The sequence below is a fragment of the Zophobas morio genome, unplaced genomic scaffold (genome assembly GCF_036711695.1).
Source record: "Zophobas morio isolate AGI-343-1 ecotype UQ-CSIRO unplaced genomic scaffold, CSIRO_AGI_Zmor_V1 ptg000003l, whole genome shotgun sequence".
Classification (NCBI taxonomy): domain Eukaryota; kingdom Metazoa; phylum Arthropoda; class Insecta; order Coleoptera; family Tenebrionidae; genus Zophobas; species Zophobas morio.
Genome location: NW_026972108.1, coordinates 42,551 through 66,917, shown reverse-complemented (window position 1 = coordinate 66,917; position 24,367 = coordinate 42,551). Strand labels below are relative to the sequence as shown.

The window sequence follows — 24,367 nt, the reverse complement described above, 5'->3', positions numbered from 1 at the left end:
ACCCCCAACTTTTATGATCTCCAACAATCAATCTCTCTGCGAACAAACAAACAAACCGGCCGTTCCCACCCATCTAAATAAATAGAGCGCACAGTTTATTTTAGTGGAACAAAAAAGCCCTCCTCTCGAACAATTATAATTAATACCCACCAAAAATAATTTCGGGTTCATTGTCGGCCCCACCATAAATCATCTCTATTTATACGAGCGACAGTTCCATTTAATAATATTGAAAAGTCGTCCACTCGAATTCGCAATTAATCACACCCAGCCGCCGCTCAACCGAGTATAATAATTTTTTACTCAGAATGAGACGCAAGTTTATGTAAATCCACCCAGCCTTTAATGTTAAGTAGTTAGTTGTGAGAGAGCTTTGGCTGAGAATGCACGGGAAGTGGGCTTGGGTGTGGGTCCTGGTGGCGGCCGAAGTCGCCGCCTTCCAGCGGGGGCAGCGGGTGCGGCACGACGCCCGCGGGAACGCATCCACGGTAAGAAAAGAAACAAAAAAAAAAACCAAACAAACAAACAAAAATCATACAACAAAAAAAAAACAAGAGTAATGCAAAAACGGGTTGCAAACTTGATGCAATTTTTGTAAATTCTGTCTACATAGTGATTCAAGTAATAATAATAGTGATGGTAATAAATGTTAAGGTAGTCTCGGCGCCGATCGAAGGCCAATGAAGGAATTCGATTGGTCACGCTCCCCGATGACGCAATAAATTAACGACACGCTTAAAAATAACTCGGAGATATTTGATAAGAGCGCGATTCGTCGACAAGGTCTGGGAAATCCGGAAAATCAGCCGCCTTTGCATATTAACGCTCCCGGAAAGTGCTCCGGCCTTCCCCGGAATAATCCAGATGAGAATGTCGTTTCTTGCAATTCGTTTGCTGTGGGGGTTTTTAGCTGTGTTTGTTTTGCTAATAAAATTTATTAGGCGGGTGTTTGCCCGACTCGGAATAACAAATAGAGAAATGGAAAGTTTGCTTTGTGAAAATATTTCCATGTGTTTGATGTTGTTTGAAGGTGCTAAAAATGCGGAATGAGTTTCGGATTGGGTTTTGTGTTTTATTGGGCTAATTGGGTCGGGTTTGCCGAAAGAGTTGCCGGTGTGCTAAATTTAGGTACCTACGCGAAGTTCGAGCGAAACTGAGTCAAGGTTGGCGATGCGTGTTTGTAAGATGTTAGCGTAAAATACACCTCTTTGATAACGTGCGTAAACTTTAATAAAAAGTAGAAAAAAAAAAAACGTTTATTGTTGCAGCGGTCTAATAAATTTCCTCGGTTTAGAGAAATAAACACCTCTGGAGGGTTTTCAACACGACTGGAACGTCTTCCTTGTTTACTATAACGTGTTTTTTTTGTCGTTTTGTTTCATTCATAGTTTCATTGTATCGTTATTTTTAATTTTCGAGCGAATTTATAGTCCACGTCTGTCTTCTATCCGGCAGTCAGTTTGTTGTGATTTAATTTCCGAAACTAGCCAACTGTTTCCTTTGAAATTTTGAACTGCTAATTGTTAATCAAGTTTTGTTTACACATTCCCTGTAAAAATTGATGACGTTATGCCCGAATTTTGTCGGGTTAATCACGTTTCGGGTTAAAATTGTGACACACTTTTTTGTCTGTGTTTTAATAATAATAAACTCATATTTTTAAGCCGTGCAAACATTTTATCATAAAGAAAGTAAGTTTGTGGAATAAAATTTCGCAAGGTGTCTCAGAACCTACATAGGAGTCTGGTGAAACATTTAATCATTTTCTGTTCTTATTGGATATTATTTAATGTTAATTGTTAAGTGTGGACGGGGTGATGGATGTAAACAAATAATTAATAAATTAAACAAAATTTATTGACTTATTCCCTCCAAAAAGTGGATGACGTCATATTAAAAAATCATTAATGAATTATTGCTAGAGGATGTATTTTTGATTCATTTTTATTTTCTCCATTAGAGTCGGATTCTTGTTTGATTTTACTACTCGTATTGGTCGATATTCCGCTTTGAAATATTTGATTTTTTATTTTCTCGACTACCAGTTTTTAGAATCAGTTTCTTGATTTTTCAGTTTTACGATTTTGCATTTTTTTGATTCATTTTAAATTTGTCAACTTTTTAAATTTTCGATTTTTCTAGTTTTCTGTTTCTTCATTTTTCAGTTTTTCGACTTTTAGTTTTAGAATATTCGAGTTTTTAATTTCCCGATTATTAATTTTCAATTATTCTAGTTTCCGGTTCTTCGTTTTTAATTTATCGATTTGTCAATTTTTGAATTTTTCAGTTCTTTGGTGTTTCGTTTACGATTTTACAATTTCTTGATCTCTCCATGTTTCGAATTTTTAATCTCTCATTTAATAATAATTTTTCGTTTTCTTAATTTTTAATTTCGAGATTTTTCAATTTCTTGACTATTAATTTTTCATTTATGTATTTGATTTTTCGATTCTTTGATTTTGAATGCCAGTTTTTGGATTTCTCAAATTTTTCGATTTCTCAGTTTTGATTTTCAAGTTTCCAGTTTTAGAATCGTTGATTTTTCCAATTTTCCATTTTCAGTTTTACTATTTTACAATCCGGCTTGTCCTCAATTTGTGAATTTTTCAATTTTTCGATTATTCGATTTTTGATTTCGATTTTTAATTTTGGATTTTCCGACTTCTCAATTTTACGTTTTTTTCATTTTTCAGTTTCTTGATTTTTCAGTTTTTCGACCTTTTAATTTCTTGGTTTGTCATTTCTCGAATTTTGATTTTTCCATTTTCGATTTTGATTTTCTATTTTTTCGTTTAGGAATTTCTTATTTGCCTTTTGCTCAATTTTTTCATTTCCAATTTTACGATTTAATAATTATTCGCATTTTTAATTTTATTGATTAAATTATTAATTTTTCAATTCCCGAATTTTTCAATTTACAATACTTAATTTCGTAATTTCTCGATTATTCATTTTCCTATTTTACGATTTTGAAATTTCTTCATCTCTCACTGTTTCGATTTTTAATGTCTCGGTTTTTAATTTTTCAATTTTTTTGATTTCTCAGTTTTATAATTTTTCTATTTTTCATTTTCCCAAAGTGTCAATTTTTTGATTTTTCAATTTTTCGATTTTTCATTTTAGAGTATTTAATTTCTCCAATATTAATTTTTCAGTTATTCTAGTTTTTGGTTCTTTGTTTTTAAGTTTAATTTATCGATTTTTCAATTTTTGGATTTTTCAGTTTTTCGGTTTTCAGTTTTGATTTTTCAAATTTTCGGTTTTAGAATTTTTCCATTTCCAATTTTACGATTAAATAATTATCCGTTGTTTCAATTTTTTCAGTTCAATCAACATTCGCATTTTTCGTACCTCAATTTTTAATTTTGCAATTTTTCGGTATTTATTTTTTGTTCGGCTTTTTAATTTGTCGGTTTGTCATTTCTCGAATTCTTTGATTTTTCCATTTTCATTTTTCATTTTCAATTTTTCTGTTTCAGAATTTTTTATTTGCCATTTTTTTTTTTTCATTTTTTCGTCTCCAGTTTTACGGTTTAATAATAAGTTTAATAATCCGTGTCAAAATTTTCAATTTCCCAATATTGGCTTTTTCAATACTTCGATTTTTAATTTTCCAATTTTCCTTGTTTCAGTTATTAATTTTTCAATTCCAAAATACTTCATTTCGCAATTTCTTGATTATTTACTCATTCTCATTCTCCAATTTTACGATTTTGCGATTTTTGATTTTTCAATTTCCCAGTGTTTCAATTTGATAATTCAAAATCTGGTTTTAGAATTTCTCATTTTTCATTTATTCAATTTTTCCATTTCCAATTTTATGAATTCATAATTTCTTGATTTATCATTTATTTTTTAATTTTCTTGACTATTAAAATTTAATTTATTTATTCGATTTTTGATTTTTTTTACCTATCGAGTTGTCAATTTTTGGATTCTTCAATTTTTAGATTTTTCAGTTTTTATTTTCAAGTTTCCAGTTTTAGAATTTTTGATTTTTGCAATTTTCTATTTTCAATTTATGTTACTAGTTTACTAGGTTTTTTCCTAAATTTCCCAATTTTTCGGTTTTTTTATCATTCGATTTTTGATTTCTCAGTATTTTAATTTTTAATTTTTCAATTCTTTTTGTTTCCATTTTAGAATATTCAATTTTTTAGTGTCTCGACTATTAATTCTTCAGTTTTTCGAAATGTCGATTCTTCGGTCTTTCCAAGTTTTAAGTTTTCGATATTTCGATTTATGAATTTTATAATTTGTCGATATTCTATTTTGGAATATTCGATTTTTTAATTTCTTGACTATAAATATTTCGATTCAGTTTCTTGATTTATCAAATTTACGATTTTTCCATTTTTCGAATTCTTTGATTTTTCCATTTCCTTTTTTGATTTTTAAGTTTTCCGTTTTAGAGTTTTTTCATTTCCAGTTTCACGACTTAATAATTATCCGTTGTTTCAAAATTTTCAGTTCAATCAATCAATATTCGCATTTTTAATACCTCAATTTTTAATTTTCCAATTTTTCGATATTTCAGTAATTATTATTATTGATTTTTTCAATTGCCCAATTTTTCAATTTTTCAATACTTAATTTCGCAATTGCTCGATTTTTCAATTTTTGATTTCTCAATATTTCGATTTATAATTTTCAATTTTTAATTTTTAAATTTTTTGATTTTTCAATTTTTCGATTTTCCACTTTACAATATTCGATTTTTCATTTATGTATTCGATTTTTCGCATCATCGAGTTTTCAATTTATCGAGTTATCAGTTTTTGGATTATCCAATTTTTCGATTTCTCAATTTTGATTTTCAAGTTTCTAATTTTAGAATTATTGATTTTTCCAATTTTCCATTTTAAATTTTAGGAATTTACAATTATCCGGGATTTTTTTCCTCGGTTTTTTTCGATCGAGTTGTCAATTTTTCAGCCTTGATTTTCAAGTTACCAGTTTTAGAATTTGTGATTTTTCCTATTATCCATTTTCATTTTTTATTACATTTATCCGGGTTTTTTACCTCAATTTCTCGATTTTTAGATTTTTCATTTTAGAATTTCGACTTTTTAATTAATCGGTTTATCATTTCTCGAATTCTTTGATTTTTCCGTTTTCATTTTTGATTTTCAATTTTTCCGTTTTAGAATTTTCTGTTTGCCATTTTTACTTCCCGAGCGTAAGCAAAGGAAGTATTGTAATCGAGTCCATAACGGTTTTTCAGGTTGTTGATTTGTTTTCAATTTTCGATTTTTCAATTTTTCAGTTTTCCATTTTAAAATATTCGATATTGTTTAATATCTTCAATTTTTCGAGTTTTCTATTTTTTGTTTTTTCATGTATCAGTTTCTTCAGTTTTGATTTTTCAAATTTAAAATTTTAGAATTATTAATTTTTCATTTCTTCAATTTTTCCATTTCCGATTTTACAATTACAATAATCCATTGTTTCAAAATTTTCAATTTCTCATTATTCGCCTTTTTAATTTTCCAGTTTTTCCATGTGTTAATGATCAATTACCCAAGTTTTCCATTTTCAATACTTGATTTCGCAATTTCTCCATTTTTCAATTTTTTAATTTTACGATTTATCAATTTTTGATTTCTTAATATTTCGATTTTATTCAACTAAAAATGGAATTAATAAAAGACTAAGAATTTTGAAAAAGCGGATAATTATAAAATCGCAAAACTGAAAATGGAAAAATCCAAAAAATGAAAAAGCAAAAATTCTAAAACCGAAAATTTGAGAAATTAATAGTCAGGAAATTAAATATTCTAAAACGAAAAATCGAAAAATTTAAAAATCAAGAAATCGAAAAATGGAAAATTTGTAAAATTGAGAAACTAAAACATGGAAAAATTAAAAATTGAGCGTTATAAATCGAAATATTGCGAGATCAAATATCGAAAAATTGAGAAATTGCAAAATCAAGTATGTATTGAAAAATTGAAAAATTGGGTCATTGAAAAATCAATAATAATTGAAATAAGGAAAAATTGGAAAATTAAAAAATTTTGAAAAGACGGATAATGGTAAAATCGTAATATTGGAAATGAAAAAATTTAAAAAATTAAAAAGTGAAAAATTCTAAAAGCAAAATTTGAAAAATCAAAATTGAACAACCGAAAAACTGAAAAATTCAAAAATTGACAAATCGATAAAATAAAAACGAAGAATTGAAAACTAAAATAATTGAAAAATTAATAATCGAGAAATTAAATACATATTCTAAAATGAAAAATCGAAAAATTGAAAACTCAAGAAATTGAAAAATTGGGAAATTGAGAAACAGAAAAATTTTAAAACTGAGAAATCAAAAAATTGAAATCATAAATCGAATTTTTGAAAGATCAAAAATTGAAAAATCGAGCAATTGTGAAATCAGGTATTAAAAAATTGAAAAATTTGGCAATTGAAAAAATCAATAATAATTATTGAAATATCGAAAAATTGGAAAATTAAAAATTGAGGTTATTAAAAATGCGAATATTGATTGATTGAACTGAAAATTTTGAAACAACGGGTAATTATTAAATCGTAAAATTGAAAATGGAGAAACTAAAAAAATGAAAAATTCTGAAAAATCCAAAAATTGAAATTGAATAAACTGAAGAGAAATAAAAAAATCGAAAAATTAAAAACGGAGAAATTAAAAATCGAAATATTAACAAATTAAAAAATTGCAAAAACGTAAAACTGACAACAAATCAACAACCTGAAAAACCGGAAAACTGAAAAATCGACATATTCAGAAATCAAAAAATTTCAAAATTGTAAAATTGGAAAATCATTAATTGGGAAATTGTGAAATCCAGTGTTGTAAATTGAAAAATTAATAACTGAAACTTGGAAAATTAAAAAATTAAAAATGCGAATATCGAGGAATTGAAAAACTTGTTACAATGGATTATTATTAAACTGTAAAACTGGAAATGAAAAAAATTGAAAAAAGCGGAAAAAAAATCCTAAAACGGAAAAATTGAAAATCAAAAATGAAAATGGAAAAATCAAAGAATTCGAAGAATGACAAACCGATAAATTTAAAAATCAAAATTCTAAAATGAAAAGTCGAAAAACTGAAAATCAAGAAACTGAAAAATGGAAAAATTTTAGAATTGAGAAATTCGAAAATCGAAAATTAAAAATTGATAAATTAAAAATCGAACTAAAGAGGAATGAAAAAATTGTAAAATCGTAAAATTGAAAACTTGAAACTTAAAAAATCAAACATGAAAAACCGAAAACCTAAAGAATCGATAAATAAAAAACGAAGAATCGAAAACTCGAAAAACTGAAGAATTAACTAAAAAATCGGAATCTATAGTGGACAATCGAAATTAAAAATTGCGAAAACGAACAATTACACTGAGAAATCAAAAAATTGTGAAATCCGTAAAATTGAAAATGAAAAAATTGAAAAAATGAAAAATGAAAAATTCTAAAACCGAAAATTTGAAAAATCAAAATGAAAAACCAAAGAACAGAAAAATTCAAAAATTGACAAACCGATAAATTGAAAACGGAGAACCGAAAACTAGATAAATTAAAAAATCAAGAAATTTAAAAATCGGGAAATTGAAAAAATTGTACAATTGAGAAATCAAAAAATTGAAAAATTAAAAATTGAGAAATCGAAAATTGAAAAACTAAAATTTGAGACGTTAAAAATCGAAATATTGAGAAATCAAAAAATTGCAAGAACGTGAAACTGACAACAAATCAACAACCTGAAAAACGGGAAAACTGAGAAATCGAAAAATTGCAAACTTGTAAAATCAAAAAACTAAAAATCAAAAAATGGAAAAATCGAGGAATTGAAAAATCGAAATATTGAGAAATCAAAAAATTTCAAAATTGTAAAATTGGAAAATCATTAATTGAGAAATTGTGAAATCGAGTATTGTAAATTGAAAAATTAATAACTGAAACACGGAAAATTAAAAAATTAAAAATGCGAATATCCAGAAATTGAAAAACTTGATACGGATTATTATTAAACTGTAAAACTGGAAATGAAAAAATTGAAAAAAGTGGAAAAAAAATCCTAAAACGGAAAAATTGAAAATCAAAAATGAAAATGGAAAAATCAAAGAATTCGAAAAATGACAAACCGATAACTAAAAAAATCAAAATTCTAAAATGAAAAGTCGAAAAACTGGAAATCAAGAAACAGAAAAATGGATTTTAAAATTGAGAAATCCGAAAATCGGAAATTAAAAATTGAAAAATTAAAAATCGAACTAAAGAGGAATGAAAAATTTGTAAAATCGTAAAATTGAAAAATCAAGAAACTGAATCCCAATATTGATAGCCAAGAAATTAAAAAATCGATAAAAAAATTCAGAAACCGAAAATCGAAAACTTGAAACTTAAAAAATCAAACATGAAAAACCAAAAACCTAAAGAATCGATAAATAAAAAACGAAGAATCGAAAACTCGAAAAACTGCAGAATTAACTAGAAAATCGGATTCTAAAGTGGACAATCGAAATTAAAAATTGAAAAAACGAACAATTATTAAATGAGAGATTAAAAATGCGAAACATTGAGAAATCAAAAAATTGTGAAATCCGTAAAATTGAAAATGAAAAATTCCAAAACCGAAAATATGAAAAATCAAAATGAAAATCCAAAGAACAGAAAAATTCAAAAATTGACAAACCGATAAATTGAAAACGGAGAACCGAAAACTGGATAAATTAAAAAATCAAGAAATTTAAAAATCGGGAAATTGAAAAAATTGTAAAATTGAGAAATCAAAAAATCGAAAAATTAAAAATTGAGAAATCGAAAATTGAAAAACTAAAATTTGAGACATTAAAATCGAAATATTGAGAAATTAAAAAATTGCAAAAACGTAAAACTGACAACAAATCAACAACCTGAAAAACCGGAAAACTGAGAAATCGAAAAATTGCAACTTGTAAAATCAAAAAACTAAAAATCAAAAAATGGAAAAATCGAGGAATTGAAAAATCGAAATATTGAGAAATCAAAAAATTTCAAAATTGTAAAATTGGAAAATCATTAACTGAGAAATTGTGAAATCGAGTATTGTAAATTGAAAAATTAATAACTGAAACACAGAAAATTAAAAAATTAAAAATGCGAATATCGAGGAGTTGAAAAACTTGATACGGATTATTATTAAACTGTAAAACTGGAAATGAAAAAATTGAAAAAAGTGAAAAAAAAATCCTAAAACGGAAAAATTGGAAATCAAAAATGAAAATGAAAAAATCAAAGAATTCGAAAAATGACAAACCGATAAATTAAAAAATCAAAATTCTAAAATGAAAAGTCGAAAAACTGAAAATCAAGAAACTGAAAAATGGAAAAATTTTAGAATTGAGAAATTCGAAAATCGAAAATTAAAAATTGATAAATTAAAAATCGAACTAAAGAGGAATGAAAAAATTGTAAAATCATAAAATTGAAAAATCAAGAAACTGAATCCCAATATTGATAGCCAAGAAATTAAAAAATCGATAAAAAAATTCAGAAACCGAAAATCGAAAACTTGAAACTTAAAAAATCAAACATGAAAAACCGAAAACCTAAAGAATCGATAAATTAGAAAACAAAGAATCGAAAACTCGAAAAACTGAAGAATTAACTAAAAAATCGGATTCTAAAGTGGACAATCGAAATTAAAAATTGAGAAAACGAACAATTATTAACTGAGAGATTAAAAATTCGAAACATTGAGAAATCAAAAAATTGTGAAATCCGTAAAATTGAAAAAATGAAAAATGAAAAATTCTAAAACCGAAAATTTGAAAAATCAAAATGAAAAACCAAAGAACAGAAAAATTCAAAGATTGACAAACCGATAAATTGAAAACGGAGAACCGAAAACTGGATAAATTAAAAAATCAAGAAATTTAAAAATCGGGAAATTGAGAAAATTGTAAAATTGAGAAATCAAAAAGTCGAAAAATTAAAAATTGAGAAATGGAAAATTGAAAAACTAAAATTTGAGACATTAAAAATCGAAATATTAAGAAATCAAAAAATTGCAAGAACGTAAAACTGACAACAAATCAACAACCTGAAAAACCGGAAAACTGAGAAATCGAAAAATAGCAACTTGTAAAATCAAAAAACTAAAAATCAAAAAATGGAAAAATCGAGGAATTGAAAAATCGAAATATTGAGAAATCAAAAAATTTCAAATTTGTAAAATTGGAAAATCATTAACTGAGAAATTGTGAAATCGAGTGTTGTGAATTGAAAAATTAATAACTGAAACACGGAAAATTAAAAAATTAAAAATGCGAATATCGAGGAATTGAAAAACTTGTTACAATGGATTACTATTAAACTGTAAAACTGGAAATGAAAAAAATTGAAAAAAGTGGAAAAAAAATCCTAAAACGGAAAAATTGAAAATCAAAAATGAAAATGGAAAAATCAAAGAATTCGAAAAATGACAAACCGATAAATTAAAAAATCAAAATTCTAAAATGAAAAGTCGAAAAACCGGAAATCAAGAAACTGAAAAAGGGAAAAATTTTAAAATTGCGAAATTCGAAAATCGCAAATTAAAAATTGATAAATTAAAAATCGAACTAAAGAGGAATGAAAAAATTGTAAAATTGTAAAATTGAAAAATCAAGGAACTGAATCCTAATATTGATAGCCAAGAAATTAAAAAATCGATAAAAAAATTCTGAAACCGAAAATCGAAAACTTGAAACTTAAAAAATCAAACATGAAAAACCGAAAACCTAAAGAATCGATAAATTAATATTCTAAAGTGGAAACTTTAAAAATTGAAAAATTAAAAATCGAAACACTGAGATTGTAAAATAGTTAGTAACATTAAAAATGGAAAAATAAAAAATTCTAAAACTTGAAACTTGATAATCAAAACTGCAAAACCAAAAAATTGAAGAATCCAAAAATTGACAACTCGAGAGATTAAAAAAAAATCTAACAAATAAATGAAAAAAAATCGGATTGTAAAGCTTGTTTTACAACTTGCTTTAACTGAACTTAAGGCACAGATACACATCTTCGAGTCGACAAGCCGACTTAGCAAATAATATAATTAAATTGAACATGTTCTTTACAACAAATAAATACATGTTTTCTTATAATCATCATAATAAATCTGTACAGGAGACTCTATAAATCAGTTTTTTCCTTGATACGTCGCCTCAATGTCAGACAATCTGCGACCTTCTATTGTACTCTTCTAGGAATACAAATGCACTTGTAAAAACACGGGTTTCACTCATGTATTCACTTCAACAATATCGATAAATTTATATGATTTCCACACAAATTCTTTACACTTTTCACATACTAATTTGGTTGCTTGTCAAACTTACGGCTATGTAAGCTCCCCTTTAACATTTTTATTTCTGTCCTTAGACTTGCGACATCAGCCAAATCAACTACAGACTCACAAGACTGGAAGTCCAAACTGCCGAAAAATCAGACCACCTAAATTCGGAACTACAGGAAACCAACCGCCGCCTCCACGCCCTAGAATGGCAAACGACAGACGTCCATACAGCGGTAGACGAATTCAGAATCCAGTTGCACCATTACACACAAACAAACCAACCCGGAACGAAAAATGGAGCCATCCCAGGCCAGCTGGAGCTGAAAATCGACAACCTAGGCAAAGGTCTGCAAATCGTGGTGGCCGCTTTGCGAAGTCTGAGAGCCGACATCTGGAATATCAGGAAGAACGTGTCTGCAATAGCCGAGAGTACCAAGTTAGTACCACTTTTGCTAAATTTAACAGCTATAGAACTTTTTTTTTTTAGAAGTTGCATGCATAGGGATGACAACCTCGTCACCAAGTCCTTCCTCACCGACAGCCTCAATGACGTCAAGCACCACCACCTCATGCAGCACCCCCCGACGTCGCACGGCTCCGACGACTTTCCCCGGAATTGTCTGGAAATTCTGGAAGGGGGTAACAATGTCTCTGGGATTTATCGAATCCAGCCGGAGTTGTCCCCTCGACCTTTCATGGCGGTGTGCGAAATGGAGTCCAGAGGGGGTGGTTGGACCTACATCCAGAACCGGCACGAGGGTGACAAGGATTTTTACTTGAATTGGCACAGCTACAAGATCGGGTTTGGTAACCTCGGGGGGGAGTTCTGGCTGGGGTTGGAGTACTTGCACCAACTGACGGGTATATTAATTTTTTTTTGGAGTAGGGGGTTGTGATTATGAGGGTTTAATAATTATAGGCTCCGAAGTCAACGAGTTGTTGATAGAACTGGAGGACCTGGAGGGGAAGAGGGTGTACGCACACTATGAGGCGTTCAGTGTGGGGAGCGAAGTGGAGGGGTACGCCTTGAAGGTGCTGGCGGGGTACAGCGGGGATGCGGGGGATTCGCTGACGTACCACGCAGGAAGTAAATTTAGTACGAAGGATCTGGATCAGGATGAGTGGCAGGAAGGAAGTTGTGCGCAAGCGCATAGTGAGTATACTTATTTTTAAATTCATTTATTTATTTATTTATATTAACTGTTAAATGAACTTATTAGCGTAAGTTCCTTGACTGGCTTGTGGTCTGTGGTCAGGTAATTTGTAAACGTAACAGGGAGCTATCTGTGTTATCTTTTCTTCCCACATCCGAAATCATTTTCCGTTTACTAACACCGCAACAGCAACGAAAGATAACGTATCTTACGCTAAGGATGAGAATGCAGAATTTTTAAAAGTAAGAAGTCGTTAGCCTTTTTATCCCAAGTGTGAAGAGGGTTTTATTTTATATTGTGTACTATGAGCATTCTTCTTCAATTTTCTCCAGTTTCTTGGTTTTCATTATAATTTTGCAATTTCCCGATTTTTGGATTATCTGATTTTTCAATTTTTGCACTTCTCAAATTTTCCCAATTTTTCAACTTTTCCGTGTTTCAATTTCTGATTTTTCATTTAACGATTTTTTATTTTTCAATACTGAATTCCCAATTTTTTTATTGTTTTTAACTTTTTCAATTTTTCTTGCCTTCTTAATTTTACGATTTTACAATTTTTTTATTTCTCAATATTTTGATTTTTAATCCCGCAATTTTTAACTGTTCGATTTTTCGTTTTCTCAACTTTCAATTTTCTGATTTTTTGATTAGTCAATTTTACAATTTTTCCATTTTTCAGTTGGTGGATTGCAAGGTTTCGATTTCTCAATTATCTTATTTTTCAATTTTCCGTTTTCCAGTTTCTTGATTTTTCGGTTTATAATTTTGCAATTTTTCAATATCCCGATTTTTTAGCTCTTAATTTTTCAATGATTCACTTCTGAATTTGGTGATTTTTCAATTTTTCAGGGTCTACTTGAATTCCCAATTTTTCGATTTTAATTTTTTTGATTTTTAAATTTCTCGATTTTTCAGTTTCTTGATTATTCAAGTTTACAATTTTACAATAATTTCTTAAAACATGTTTCGATTTTTAGTTCCTCAATTTTTAGTTTTTCGATCTTTCGATTTCTTAATTTTCAATTTTTCGATTTTTCGATTAGTCGGTTTTACAATTTTTACATTTTTCAATTTCTCTGTTTCAGTTTTTGACTTTTTAGTGAGGCAATTTTTGAAGTTTTCATTACTTAAATTCTGAATTTTTAAATTTTTATTTTTATTCGATTTTTCAGTTTCTTGGTTTTTAAATTTTACGATTTTGCAATTTTTTGGTATCCCAATATTTTGATTTTTAACTCCTGTTTTTAATTTTTTGATTTTTCAATTTTACAAGTTATCTTATTTTTCAGTTTTTCGGTTTTCCAGTTTCTTGATTTTTCAGTTTATAATTTTGCAATTTTTAGATTTTTCTATATTCTGGCTTGTAAGCTCTTAATTTTTCAATAATTCAGTTTCAGAATTTTTTACTTTTATCTGATTTTTCAATTTTTAGATTTTTCGATGCTTCAATTTTTGATTTTATAGTTAGGCGATATTTCAATTTTTCAATTGAATGGCTTATTTTTTGATTTTTATTTTAATTATTTTTCAATTTTTAGATTTTTCAGTTTCCTAATTTTTCAGTTTTACGATTTTCTAATTTTTTGATTTTTCAAATTCTCAATGTTTCAACTTCCCAATTTTTCAGTGCTTCGATTTTACAAGTTTTTGATTTCTTAATATGTCAATTTTTAATTTTTCGATTCATCGATTTCTCAACTTTTAATTTTTGCGAACTTTCGCTTACTCAATGTTACAATTTTTCCATTTTCCAATTTTTCGATGACCCACTTTTCGATTTTTCAATTAGACGATTTTTCAATTTGTTGATTTTCGAATGTTACGATTTTACAAATTTTTTTTTCAATTTTTCGAATTTTTAGTTTCCCATTAAATAAGTTTTCGATTCCTCAATTTTGATTTTTCGATTTTTCAATTTCTTGGTTTTTCGATTTTTCGACTCTTCAATTTTTCAGTTTATCCAGTTGTCAATTTTTTTATTTTTCAATTTTTCGAATTTTTGTTTCCCATTGCATTTTTCGATTTCTCAATTTTGATTTTTCGATTTTTCAGCTTTTAATTTTCCGATTTTTCGATTCTCAATGTTACAAGTTTGCAAGTTTTCGATTTGTCAATTATCTTATTTTCCAGTTTTTCGGTTTTCCAATTTCTTGATTTTTCAGTTTATAATTTTGCAATTTTTCGATTTTTCTATGTTCCGGCTTTTAAGCTCTTAATTTTTCAATAATTCAGTTTCTGAATTTTTGAATTATCTGATTTTTCAATTTTTAGATTTTTCGATGCTTCAATTTTTATTTTAATTATTTTTCAATTTTTCGATTTTTCAGTTTCCTGACTATTCAGTTTTACGATTTTATAATTTTTTGATTTTTCAATTTCTCAATGTTTCAATTTCCCAATTTTTCAGTGCTTCGATTTTACAAGTTTTTGATTTTTAATTTTTAATTTTTCGATTCATCGATTTCTCAACTTTTAATTTTTGCGATTTTTGGGTTACTCAATATTACAATTTTTCCATTTTCCAATTTCCCGATGACCCATTTTTTGATTTTTCAATTAGACGATTTTTCATTTTCGAATATTGCGATATTACAATTTTTTTATTTTTAAATTTTTTGAATTTTTAATTTCCCATTCAATAATTTTTCGATTACTCAATTTTAGTTTCTCGATTTTTCAGTTTCTTGATTTTTCAAATTTTCGATTTTCCACTTTTGAAAATTCGATTTTTAATTTTTTGACTATTTTCCCATTTTACGATTCTTCAATTTTTCAGTTTATCGAGTTGTCAATTTTTTTATTTTTCAATTTTTTGAATTTTTGTTTCCCATTAAATTATAATTTTTCTATTTCTAATTTTAATTTCTCAATTTTTCAATTTCTTGATTTCTGAATTTCTGGGTTTTACAATTTTTCGATTTTACAATTTTTTTATTTTTAAATTTTTCGAATTTTAAATTTCCCATTAAATAATTTTTTGATTCCTCAATTTTAGTTTCTCGATTTTTCAATTTTTCGAATTTTTAATTTCCCATTAAATAATTTTTCGATTCCTCAATTTTAGTTTCTCGATTTTTCAATTTCTTGATTTCTCAATTTTTCGATTTTCCTCTTTTGAAAATTCGATTTTTAATTTTTTGACTATTTTCCGATTTTTCGATTCTTCAATTTTTCAGTTTATCGAGTTGTCAATTTTATTTTTCAATTTTTCGAATTTTTAATTTCCCATTAAATAATTTTTCGATTCCTCAATTTTAGTTTCTCGATTTTTCAATTTTTTGATTTCTGAATTTCTAGGTTTTACAATTTTTCGATTTCTCGATTTTTGGGTTTTCCACTTTGGAATATTAAATTTTTTAATGTCTCGACTATTAATTCAGTTTTTCGAGTTTTCGATTCTTCGTTTGTTAATTGATCGATTCTTCAGTTTTTGATGTTTCAATTATTTTATTTTTTAATTTTTCGAATTTTTGTTTCCCATTATATTATAATTTTTCGATTCCTAATTTTAATTTCTCAATTTTTCAATTTCTTGATTTCTGAATATCTGGGTTTTAGAATTTTTCGATTTTACATTTTTTTTGTTTTTAAATTTTTCGAATTTTTAATTTCCCATTAAATAATTTTTCGATTCCTCAATTTTAGTTTCTCGATTTTTCAATTTTTCGATTTTCCACTTTTGAAGATTCGATTTTTAATTTTTTGACTATTTTTCGATTTTTCGATTCTTCAATTTTTCAGTTTATCGAGTTGTCAGTTATTTTATTTTTCAATTTTTCGAATTTTTGTTTCCCATTAAATTATAATTTTTCGATTCCTAATTTCAATTTCTCAATTTTTCAATTTCTTGATTTCTGGGTATTACAATTTTTCGATTTTACAATTTTTTTATTTTTAAATTTTTCGAATTTTTAATTTCCCATTAAATAATTTTTCGATTCCTCAATTTTAGTTTCTCGATTTTTCAATTTTTCGATTTTCCACTTTTGAAGATTCGATTTTTAATTTTTTGACTTTTTTTCGATTTTTCGACTCTTCAATTTTTCAGTTTATCGAGTTGTCAATTTCTTTATTTTTCAATTTTTTTAATTTTTGTTTGCCATTAAAATATAATTTTTCGATTCCTTCATTCCTCAATTTTTATTTAAATTTTTATTATTTTTCGGTTTTTCATTTTTTTTAATCAATTTTTTGTAATTTTTTGAATTCAATATTTTTTCAATTTTTCAGTTTTGATTTTTCAAATTTTCGGTTTTAGAATTTTTCATTTTTCATTTTTTCAATATTTCTTTTTCCAATTTTACAGTTTACAGGATTTTACAGTTATTCGTTTTTGGAAATTTTGTATTTTTCAATATTCCCAATTTTTAATTTTTTGCAAACGAAAAATTAAATATCTAAGTAAAAATTGAAAAGTGAAACATTGTAAAATTGAAAAATAAAATATGTAATTTCAAAATTGATACTGAAAAAATAAAATTGATTGATAAATATCAAAAATTTTAAAAACCAAAAAAATTGAAAGTCAAAAAATGCAACAACTCAAAAATCGGGAAATTGAAAATTCAAAAAATGCCAAAATAAAAAAACGAAAATTTGGAAAACTGAATAACCGAAAAGTTTTAAAAAATTGAAAACTCAAAAAATTAAAAATCAAAAAATTGAAAATTCTACAAATTGAAAAAATAAAAAATCCATCTGAAAAATCGATTATTGGTTGCAAAAACGTGAAATTAAAAGAAAACGTAAAATAAAAAAATTCAAGTCTTGAAAAATTGCAAATCAAAAGTTGATGAAACGAAAAATTGAAAAATCGAAAAACTAAAAAGCAGAACACTAAAAGATTAAAAAAAAACAAAAAGTGAAAAATTCAAATTTTATGGAACCGTAAAATCGAAAAATTAGAAATTTAAAAATTGAAGAAACGAAAAATTGAAAATGTTGAAAACAAAAATTGAAAATTTTAAAAAATCAAAAAAAAAACTGCAAAAAAATCGAAAAACTAAGAAGTCGAAAATGCAACGACTCAAAAATGAGAAAAATGGAAAAATTAAAACGGGGAAATTGTAAAATTGATAATCCAAAAATTGCCAAAATAAAAAACGAAAAATTGAAAAATCGAAAAATAGTCATACTGAAACACCGAAAATTCAAAAAAATAAAAATCGAAAAAGTGGAAATTCTAAAAATTGAAAAAAATAAAAATCCAGTTGAAAAATCGAACAATAGTTATAAAAACGTAAAATTAATAAACCAAAAAATCAAAAAATTCAAATTTTGAAAAACTGATTTTTACGCTGAACCCTAAAAAATTGCAAATCAAAAATTGATGAAACGAAAAATTGAAAAATCGACAAATTAAAAATCGAGAAACTAAAGAATAAAAAAACTCAAAAAAATGAAAAATAAAAAAAAAATTCTAAAATCAAAAAATGTGGAATTTTTTATTTAAAAAATTGTGAAATAAAAAAGAAAAACTATAAATCGAAAAATTGAAAGAGTTAAAATCAAAAATCGAAAAATTATATAATTAAATAATTAAGAAATTAAAAATCCAAAAGATGCTGAAATAAAAAAATAAATTATTGAAAAATGGGAAAAATCGAAAAATTGCAACATTATCAACTCGAACACATACACAATTTTTAATTTTTCTATAATTCCGTTCCCGTTTTGCAGTGGAGCGCCATCTGATCGAAACACATCGTACCACTAAAACTAACAAAAACATTGTTTCCAGCCGGAGCATGGTGGTACCGAAATTGCGACACCAGCAACCTCAACGGTAAATACCTCAAAGGTCCAACCTCCGACGACCACCAGTACCAAGGGATGTACTGGGGCGAATTCCACGGATCCCACTACAGCCTTCGGCGAGCAAGGATGATGGTCCGACCCCACAGTATTAATCCGGCTCTGCTTTCAGACAACCAGGAAGTTCCTCCATCGTATTAATTAACGTTGTTTCTCTTAGTTTCAACCACAACTGCCATATACACACTATAAAACTGTATCTCCTTAGATACCCAGAGAATACTGTTTTCTTTTTTTTTAATAAACTGCTGCATTATTGCATTTGGTTGTTTCTTGAATTTTCTTTGATGTATGAAGTCAGCGGACATCGAAAATAAGGGCCGGGATGTTTCCAATCAATAAAAGGGCGTTAAAGTGCGTCCCGAGATCACGTATTTGATAAAGCTCCAATTTTCCCTTTTCTTTCCTTTATCAGCCCGTAAATTATTGGATTATTTTAGGGACGTTTTTATTAAGAGCAAAAATTGTGTGGTACCCGAAGACGGTGTAAGTAAAAGTGTAATCTATCTAATAAAAATAGTTTCCACAATCGCAATCGTACTTTGCTACCTTTGCTGCTATTTCGGTACTTCTAATCCCTCAACATACCGAGATAATATTTTTATAGCCGCACCCGTAATAAATTTGAATCCTAAAGATAACTCGTGCCAAGTCTAAACATGAAGCTGCTCATGTTGCTACCAATTCTCGCCCTTGTGGCAGCTGCTCCAGGTACGTTTATCCTTGGTAGTACCGCAATACAATTTTCGCTTCCAGTGTCTCCAGATTTCGACAACCCCGCCCCCGATGAGCCTCAAGAGCTAGCCAAATCCACTCTGGAAACGATGGTGAGTTTGGCAGCTTCAAGTACCGTCAATCAACTTGTCAAGGTCACTCGCGAATTTTGACGTCATTGCGATAAAAACGAGATTAGGTTTTGTGCAACGTAGTGTGACTGCGCTTTTGGTTTTTTCCGGGGTTTAAAGTGACCGTTTAATGGGCGATCGATGGGTTGGGAAGTGTGGGTGGGAGTGAGGCTCTTTGTGTTGAGGGTGGTTTTAATAGCGGAAAATAACTGTTTATGACGGTTAGATTAAAAACAAACAATTTTGAGAGGTGCTAGCCAAAAACATAAATATTGTGACAAAATCTGAGATTAAATCTTTCCTTGAAAGTAAAGATTTCAATCTCCAAGTGCGTTGTTTTAATTGTGATACTACAAGTTTTTTCGTTTTTAGGACGCTGTGGACCTCGAAACGGAAATTCTGTATAGTAATCCGACGGTCAGACCAGTGCAAGTGTATCGCAATATCATTTGCTTCCCGAAAAAGGGTTGCATCAACATGGCCGACGTGGGAATTCACCCTTGAAAGATAAATAAAGCACTACGAATAATAAGCTCGGAATATTTTGCCAACAGTTAGAACCATGAAGTTGTAAATACTTTTCAACGAAAATAAAAAGTATAAAATTACACATGGAAGTTATTATTTTATAAAATTTAAATAATATTTACTATTGTAAAAGCTGGAGGTGACGCCATACGATGTTCCTAATGTATGTATAAAATTTTACAACAATCGGTCCAGTAGTTTTAGGGATTATCTGTATAAGAAATATGGACGCAGACGCGGACAGAGCAGACGCCAGATGGATGGAAACGAGAGACCTTTATTTTCGTATTCTGGGGGCATGAAACGTCGAAAAACATAACAGTGGACAGTCGCCCGATGGGCTCGATTTCAATACTTCCTTGGCTTCTCAGGGTTTGTATCTACAGTGACCAAGCGATTTGCAATTTTTCTAGTTGTCGATTTCAAATTTTTAGCTTTTTCAAATTTGGAATTTCCAAGTTTTTGAATTTCTCCTCAGTTTTTAATTTTTTAGTTTCTCGATTTTCAATTTTTCGACTTTTGGTTTTTCGATTTTTGCTTAGTAATTTTACGTTTTTATAGATTATATATATCTATAGTGGTACGATGTGTTTCGATCAGATGGAGTTCCACTGCACAACGGGAACGAAATTATAGCAAAATTAAAAATTGTTTTATTCGATTTTCCGAATTTTCAAATTTTCCACTTTTAGGTTTTTCAAATTTTTTATATTTAATTTTTCGATTTGTAGTTTTTCTTTTTTTTGTTTCATAATTTTGGGCATTTTTCTTGGTTTGTGAATTTCACAAATTTGTTATTTATTAAATTGTTAGATATTTTAATTTTTCAATTTTTCGTTTCATCAATTGTTGATTTGCATTTTTTATGTTTCAGCGTAAAATTGTTATTATTTGAATTTTTTGATTTTTCTTTTCTTTAATTCTACATTCTTTCAACTATTGTTCGATTTTTAGATTTTTTATTTTACAATTTTCAAAATGTAATTTTTCGCTTTTAAAATTCTCCGTTTGTTCAATTTTTCGTTTTCTGAATTTTTTGATTTTTAGTTTCTAAATTTTTCGATTTTTCAATTGATATTTTTCAATGATTTGCTTTTCCAATTTTGTAATTTTTAGATTTGCCCGAGTTTTAGAAACTTCAGTTTTACAATTTTCCCGTTTTTAATTTTTCCATTTTTTACTTTTTCGTATTTTCAATTTTTCAATTATTCAATTGGAATTTGAATTTTTCGATTTAAAATTATTCGTTTTGAGATTTTCAATTTTAGATACTCGGTTTTTCAATTGTTAGATTTTTCAGTTTTTCAAATTTCCCAGTTTTATAGTTATTCGATTTTCCCAATTTTTCAAATTTTCCACTTTTAGGTTTTTCAATAATTCACTTTATTATTTCAGCAACTTTTGGATTTTTAATTTCTTAAGTACCAATTATTTTCCATTTTTTTTTTGGTTTTTCAAATTTTTTATATTTAATTTTTCAATTTGTAGTTTTTCATCTTGAATTGTCAGTTCCACATTTTTTTATTTTATTTATTTTTTTATTAAATTGTTAGATATGTATTTTAATATTTCAATTTTTCGTTTCATCAATTTTTGATTTGCATTTTTTTATGTTTCAGCGTGAAATTTTTAATTTTTCAATATTTTAAATATTTGAATTTTTTGATTTTCCTTTTTTTTAATTCTACATTCTTTCAACTATTGTTCGATTTTTAGATTTTTTATTTTACAATTTTTAGAATTTAATTTTCCGCTTGTTCAATTTTTCGATTTCTGATTTTTGATTTTTAGTTTCTCAATTTTCCGATTTTTCAATTGCTATTTTTCAATGATTTGCTTTTCCAATTTTGTAATTTTTAGATTTTCCCGAGTTTTAGAAACTTCAGTTTTTTATTGGATTTTCAATTTTACAATTTTCCCGTTTTTAATTTTTCCATTTTTTACTTTTTCGTATTTTCAATTTTTCAATTATTCAAATGGAATTTTAATTTTTCGATTTTAAAATTATTCCTTTTGAGATTTTCAATTTTAAATACTCGGTTTTTCAATTGTTAAATTTTTCAGTTTTTCAAGTTTCCCGGTTTTATAGTTATTCGATTTTCCGATTTTTCAAATTTTCCACTTTTAGGTTTTTCAATAATTCAGTTTATTGTTTCAGCACCTTTTGGATTTTTAATTTCTTAAATACCAATTATTTTGCAATTTTTTTGGTTTTTCAAATTTTTATGTTTAATTTTTCGATTTGTAGTTTTTCTTTTTTTTATTTCGCAATTTTGGGCATTTTTCTTGATTTATGAATTTCACAAATTTTTTAATTATTAAATTGTTAGATATTTTAATTTTTCAATTTTTCGCTTCATCAATTGTTGATTTGCATTTTTTTGTTTCATCGTAAAATTTTTAATTTTTCAATATTTTAAATATTTGAATTTTTTGATTTTCTTTTCTTTAATTTTACATTCTTTCATTTATTGTTCGATTTTTAGATTTTTTATTTTACAATTTTTAGAATTTAATTTTCCGTTTTTAAAACTTTCCGTTTGTTCAATTTTTCGATTTCTGAATTTTTTGATTTTTCAATTGATATTTTTCAATGATTTGCTTTTCCAATTTTGTAATTTTTAGATTTTCCCGAGTTTTAGAAACTTCAGTTTTTTATTGGATTTTCAATTTTACAATTTTCCCGTTTTTAATTTTTTCCATTTTTTATTTTTCGTATTTTCAATTTTTCAATTATTCAAATGGAATTTGGATTTTTCGATTTTAAAATTATTCGTTTTGAGATTTTCAATTTTAAATACTCGGTTTTTCAATTGTTAGATTTTTCAGTTTTTCAAATTTCCCAGTTTTATAGTTATTCGATTTTCCGAATTTTCAAATTTTCCACTTTTAGGTTTTTCAATAATTCAGTTTATTATTTCAGCACCTTTTGGATTTTTTATTTTTCAAGTACCAATTATTTTGCTTTTTTTTGGTTTTTCAAATTTTTTATATTTAATTTTTCGATTTGTAGTTTTTCTTTTTCTTTATTTCTCAGTTTTGTGCATTTTTCTTGAATTGTCAATTCCACATTTTTTTATTTTAAAAATTTGTTATTTATTAAATTGTTAGATATTTTAATTTTTCAGTTTTTCGTTTAATTAATTTTGTGTTTCAGCGTAAAATTTTTAATTTTTCAATATTTTATTGAAAAATATCAATTGAAAAATGGAAAAATTTAGAAACTGAAAATCAAAGAATTCAGAAATCGAAAAATTGAACAAACGGAAAATTTTAAAAGCGAAAAATTAAATTCTAAAAATTGTACAATAAAAAATCTAAAAATCAACAATAATTGAAAGAATGTAGAATTAAAGAAAAGAAAAATAAAAAAATTCAAATATTTAAAATATTGAAAAATTAAAAATTTTATGCTGAAACATAAAATTAATTGAACGAAATAATAATAAAATTTAATAAATAAAAAAGAAGAAAAATGCACAAAACTGAGAAATAAAGAAAAAGAAAAACTACAAATCGAAAAATTAAATATAAAAAATTTGAAAAACCAAAAAAAAAGCAAAATAATAATTGCTACTTAAGAAATTAAAAATCCAAAAGGTACTGAAATAATAAACTGAATTATTGAAAAACCTAAAAGTGCAAAATTTGAAAATTCGGAAATTCGAATAACTATAAAACCGGGAAATTTGAAAAACTGAAAAATCTAACAACTGAAAAACCGAGTATTCAAAATTGAAAATGTCAAAAAATGAATAATTTTAAAATCGAAAAATTAAAATTCCATTTGAATAATTGAAAAATTGAAAATACGAAAAAGTAAAAAATGGATAAATTAAAAACGGGAAAATTGTAAAACTGAAAATCCAATAAAAAACTGAAGTTTCTAAAACTCGGGAAAATCTAAAAATTACAAAATTGGAAAAGCAAATCATTGAAAAATATCAATTGAAAAATTGCTTTTCCTATTTTGTAATTTTTAGATCTTCCCGAGTTTTAGAAACTTCAGTTTTTTATTGGAAGTTTTCGTTTCTTCAATTTTTAGATTTCTAATTTTTCGATTTTACGGTTCCATGAAATTTGAATTTTTCACTTTTTTGTTTTTTTTTTATTTTTTAGTGTTCTGCTTTTTAGTTTTTCGATTTTCGATTCTTGGATTGTCTCGATTTAATATTTTTTCGTTTTCAGTTTTGCGGTTTTTCCTTTCTCAGTTTTTAGTTTTCAAGTTTCTCAATTTTTCTATTTTCTGTTGCCCGAATTCTTAAACTTTTCGATGTTTCGTTGTTGCAATTTTTCGATTTTTCATTAGTTCGTTTTCCGATTTTTGAACAATTCTTTAATTTTTTAATTTTAGTTATTTTAATTTTGTCGTAGTTTTTCCATTCTCAGTTTTTAATTTGTAATTTTTTTGAATATTCTATTTTCTATTTCCCAAATTCTTAAATTTTTCGATGCGTCATTGTGCAATTTTTTAATTTTGTATTTTTTCCGATTTTTGATTTTTTTTTTTAATTTTTCAATTTTGTTATTTTAATTTTTGGGAAATGGAAATAGAACAATTGAAAAACTTAGAAATTAAAAAGTCATAAAGGAAAAACCGTAAGATTGCAAACCACCAAAAAATAAAATAACTAAAAATTAAAAAAATGTTCAAAAATCGGAAAAGAACGAACTAAAACCGAAAAATTGCAACAATGACACATCGAAAAGTTTAAAAATTCGAGAAATAG

The 24,367-nt window shown here is 26.6% G+C and overlaps 1 protein-coding gene across 1 annotated transcript; it reads left to right on the top strand.

The window, feature by feature from the left end:
* The first annotated feature begins 345 nt into the window (after positions 1-345).
* Positions 346-19,719, top strand: LOC135133084 (angiopoietin-related protein 7-like). The gene is made up of 7 exons (XM_064061345.1): positions 346-488; positions 11,383-11,732; positions 11,784-12,157; positions 12,216-12,449; positions 18,191-18,975; positions 19,021-19,091; positions 19,482-19,719. The coding sequence occupies exons 1-5, from the start codon at positions 384-386 to the stop codon at positions 18,403-18,405; spliced, it is 1,278 nt and encodes a 425-aa protein (XP_063917415.1). The 5' UTR covers positions 346-383; the 3' UTR covers positions 18,406-18,975; positions 19,021-19,091; positions 19,482-19,719.
* Positions 19,720-24,367: the final 4,648 nt, after the last annotated feature.

Excerpts from the sequence above, each read along its gene's own strand:
- LOC135133084 (XM_064061345.1), top strand. The coding sequence starts at position 384 with ATGCACGGGAAGTGGGCTTGGGTGTGGGTCCTGGTGGCGGCCGAAGTC. Across the intron at positions 11,733-11,783 it reads GCAATAGCCGAGAGTACCAA|AAGTTGCATGCATAGGGATG; the intron begins GTTAGTACCACT and ends TTTTTTTTTTAG. Across the intron at positions 12,158-12,215 it reads GTACTTGCACCAACTGACGG|GCTCCGAAGTCAACGAGTTG; the intron begins GTATATTAATTT and ends TAATAATTATAG.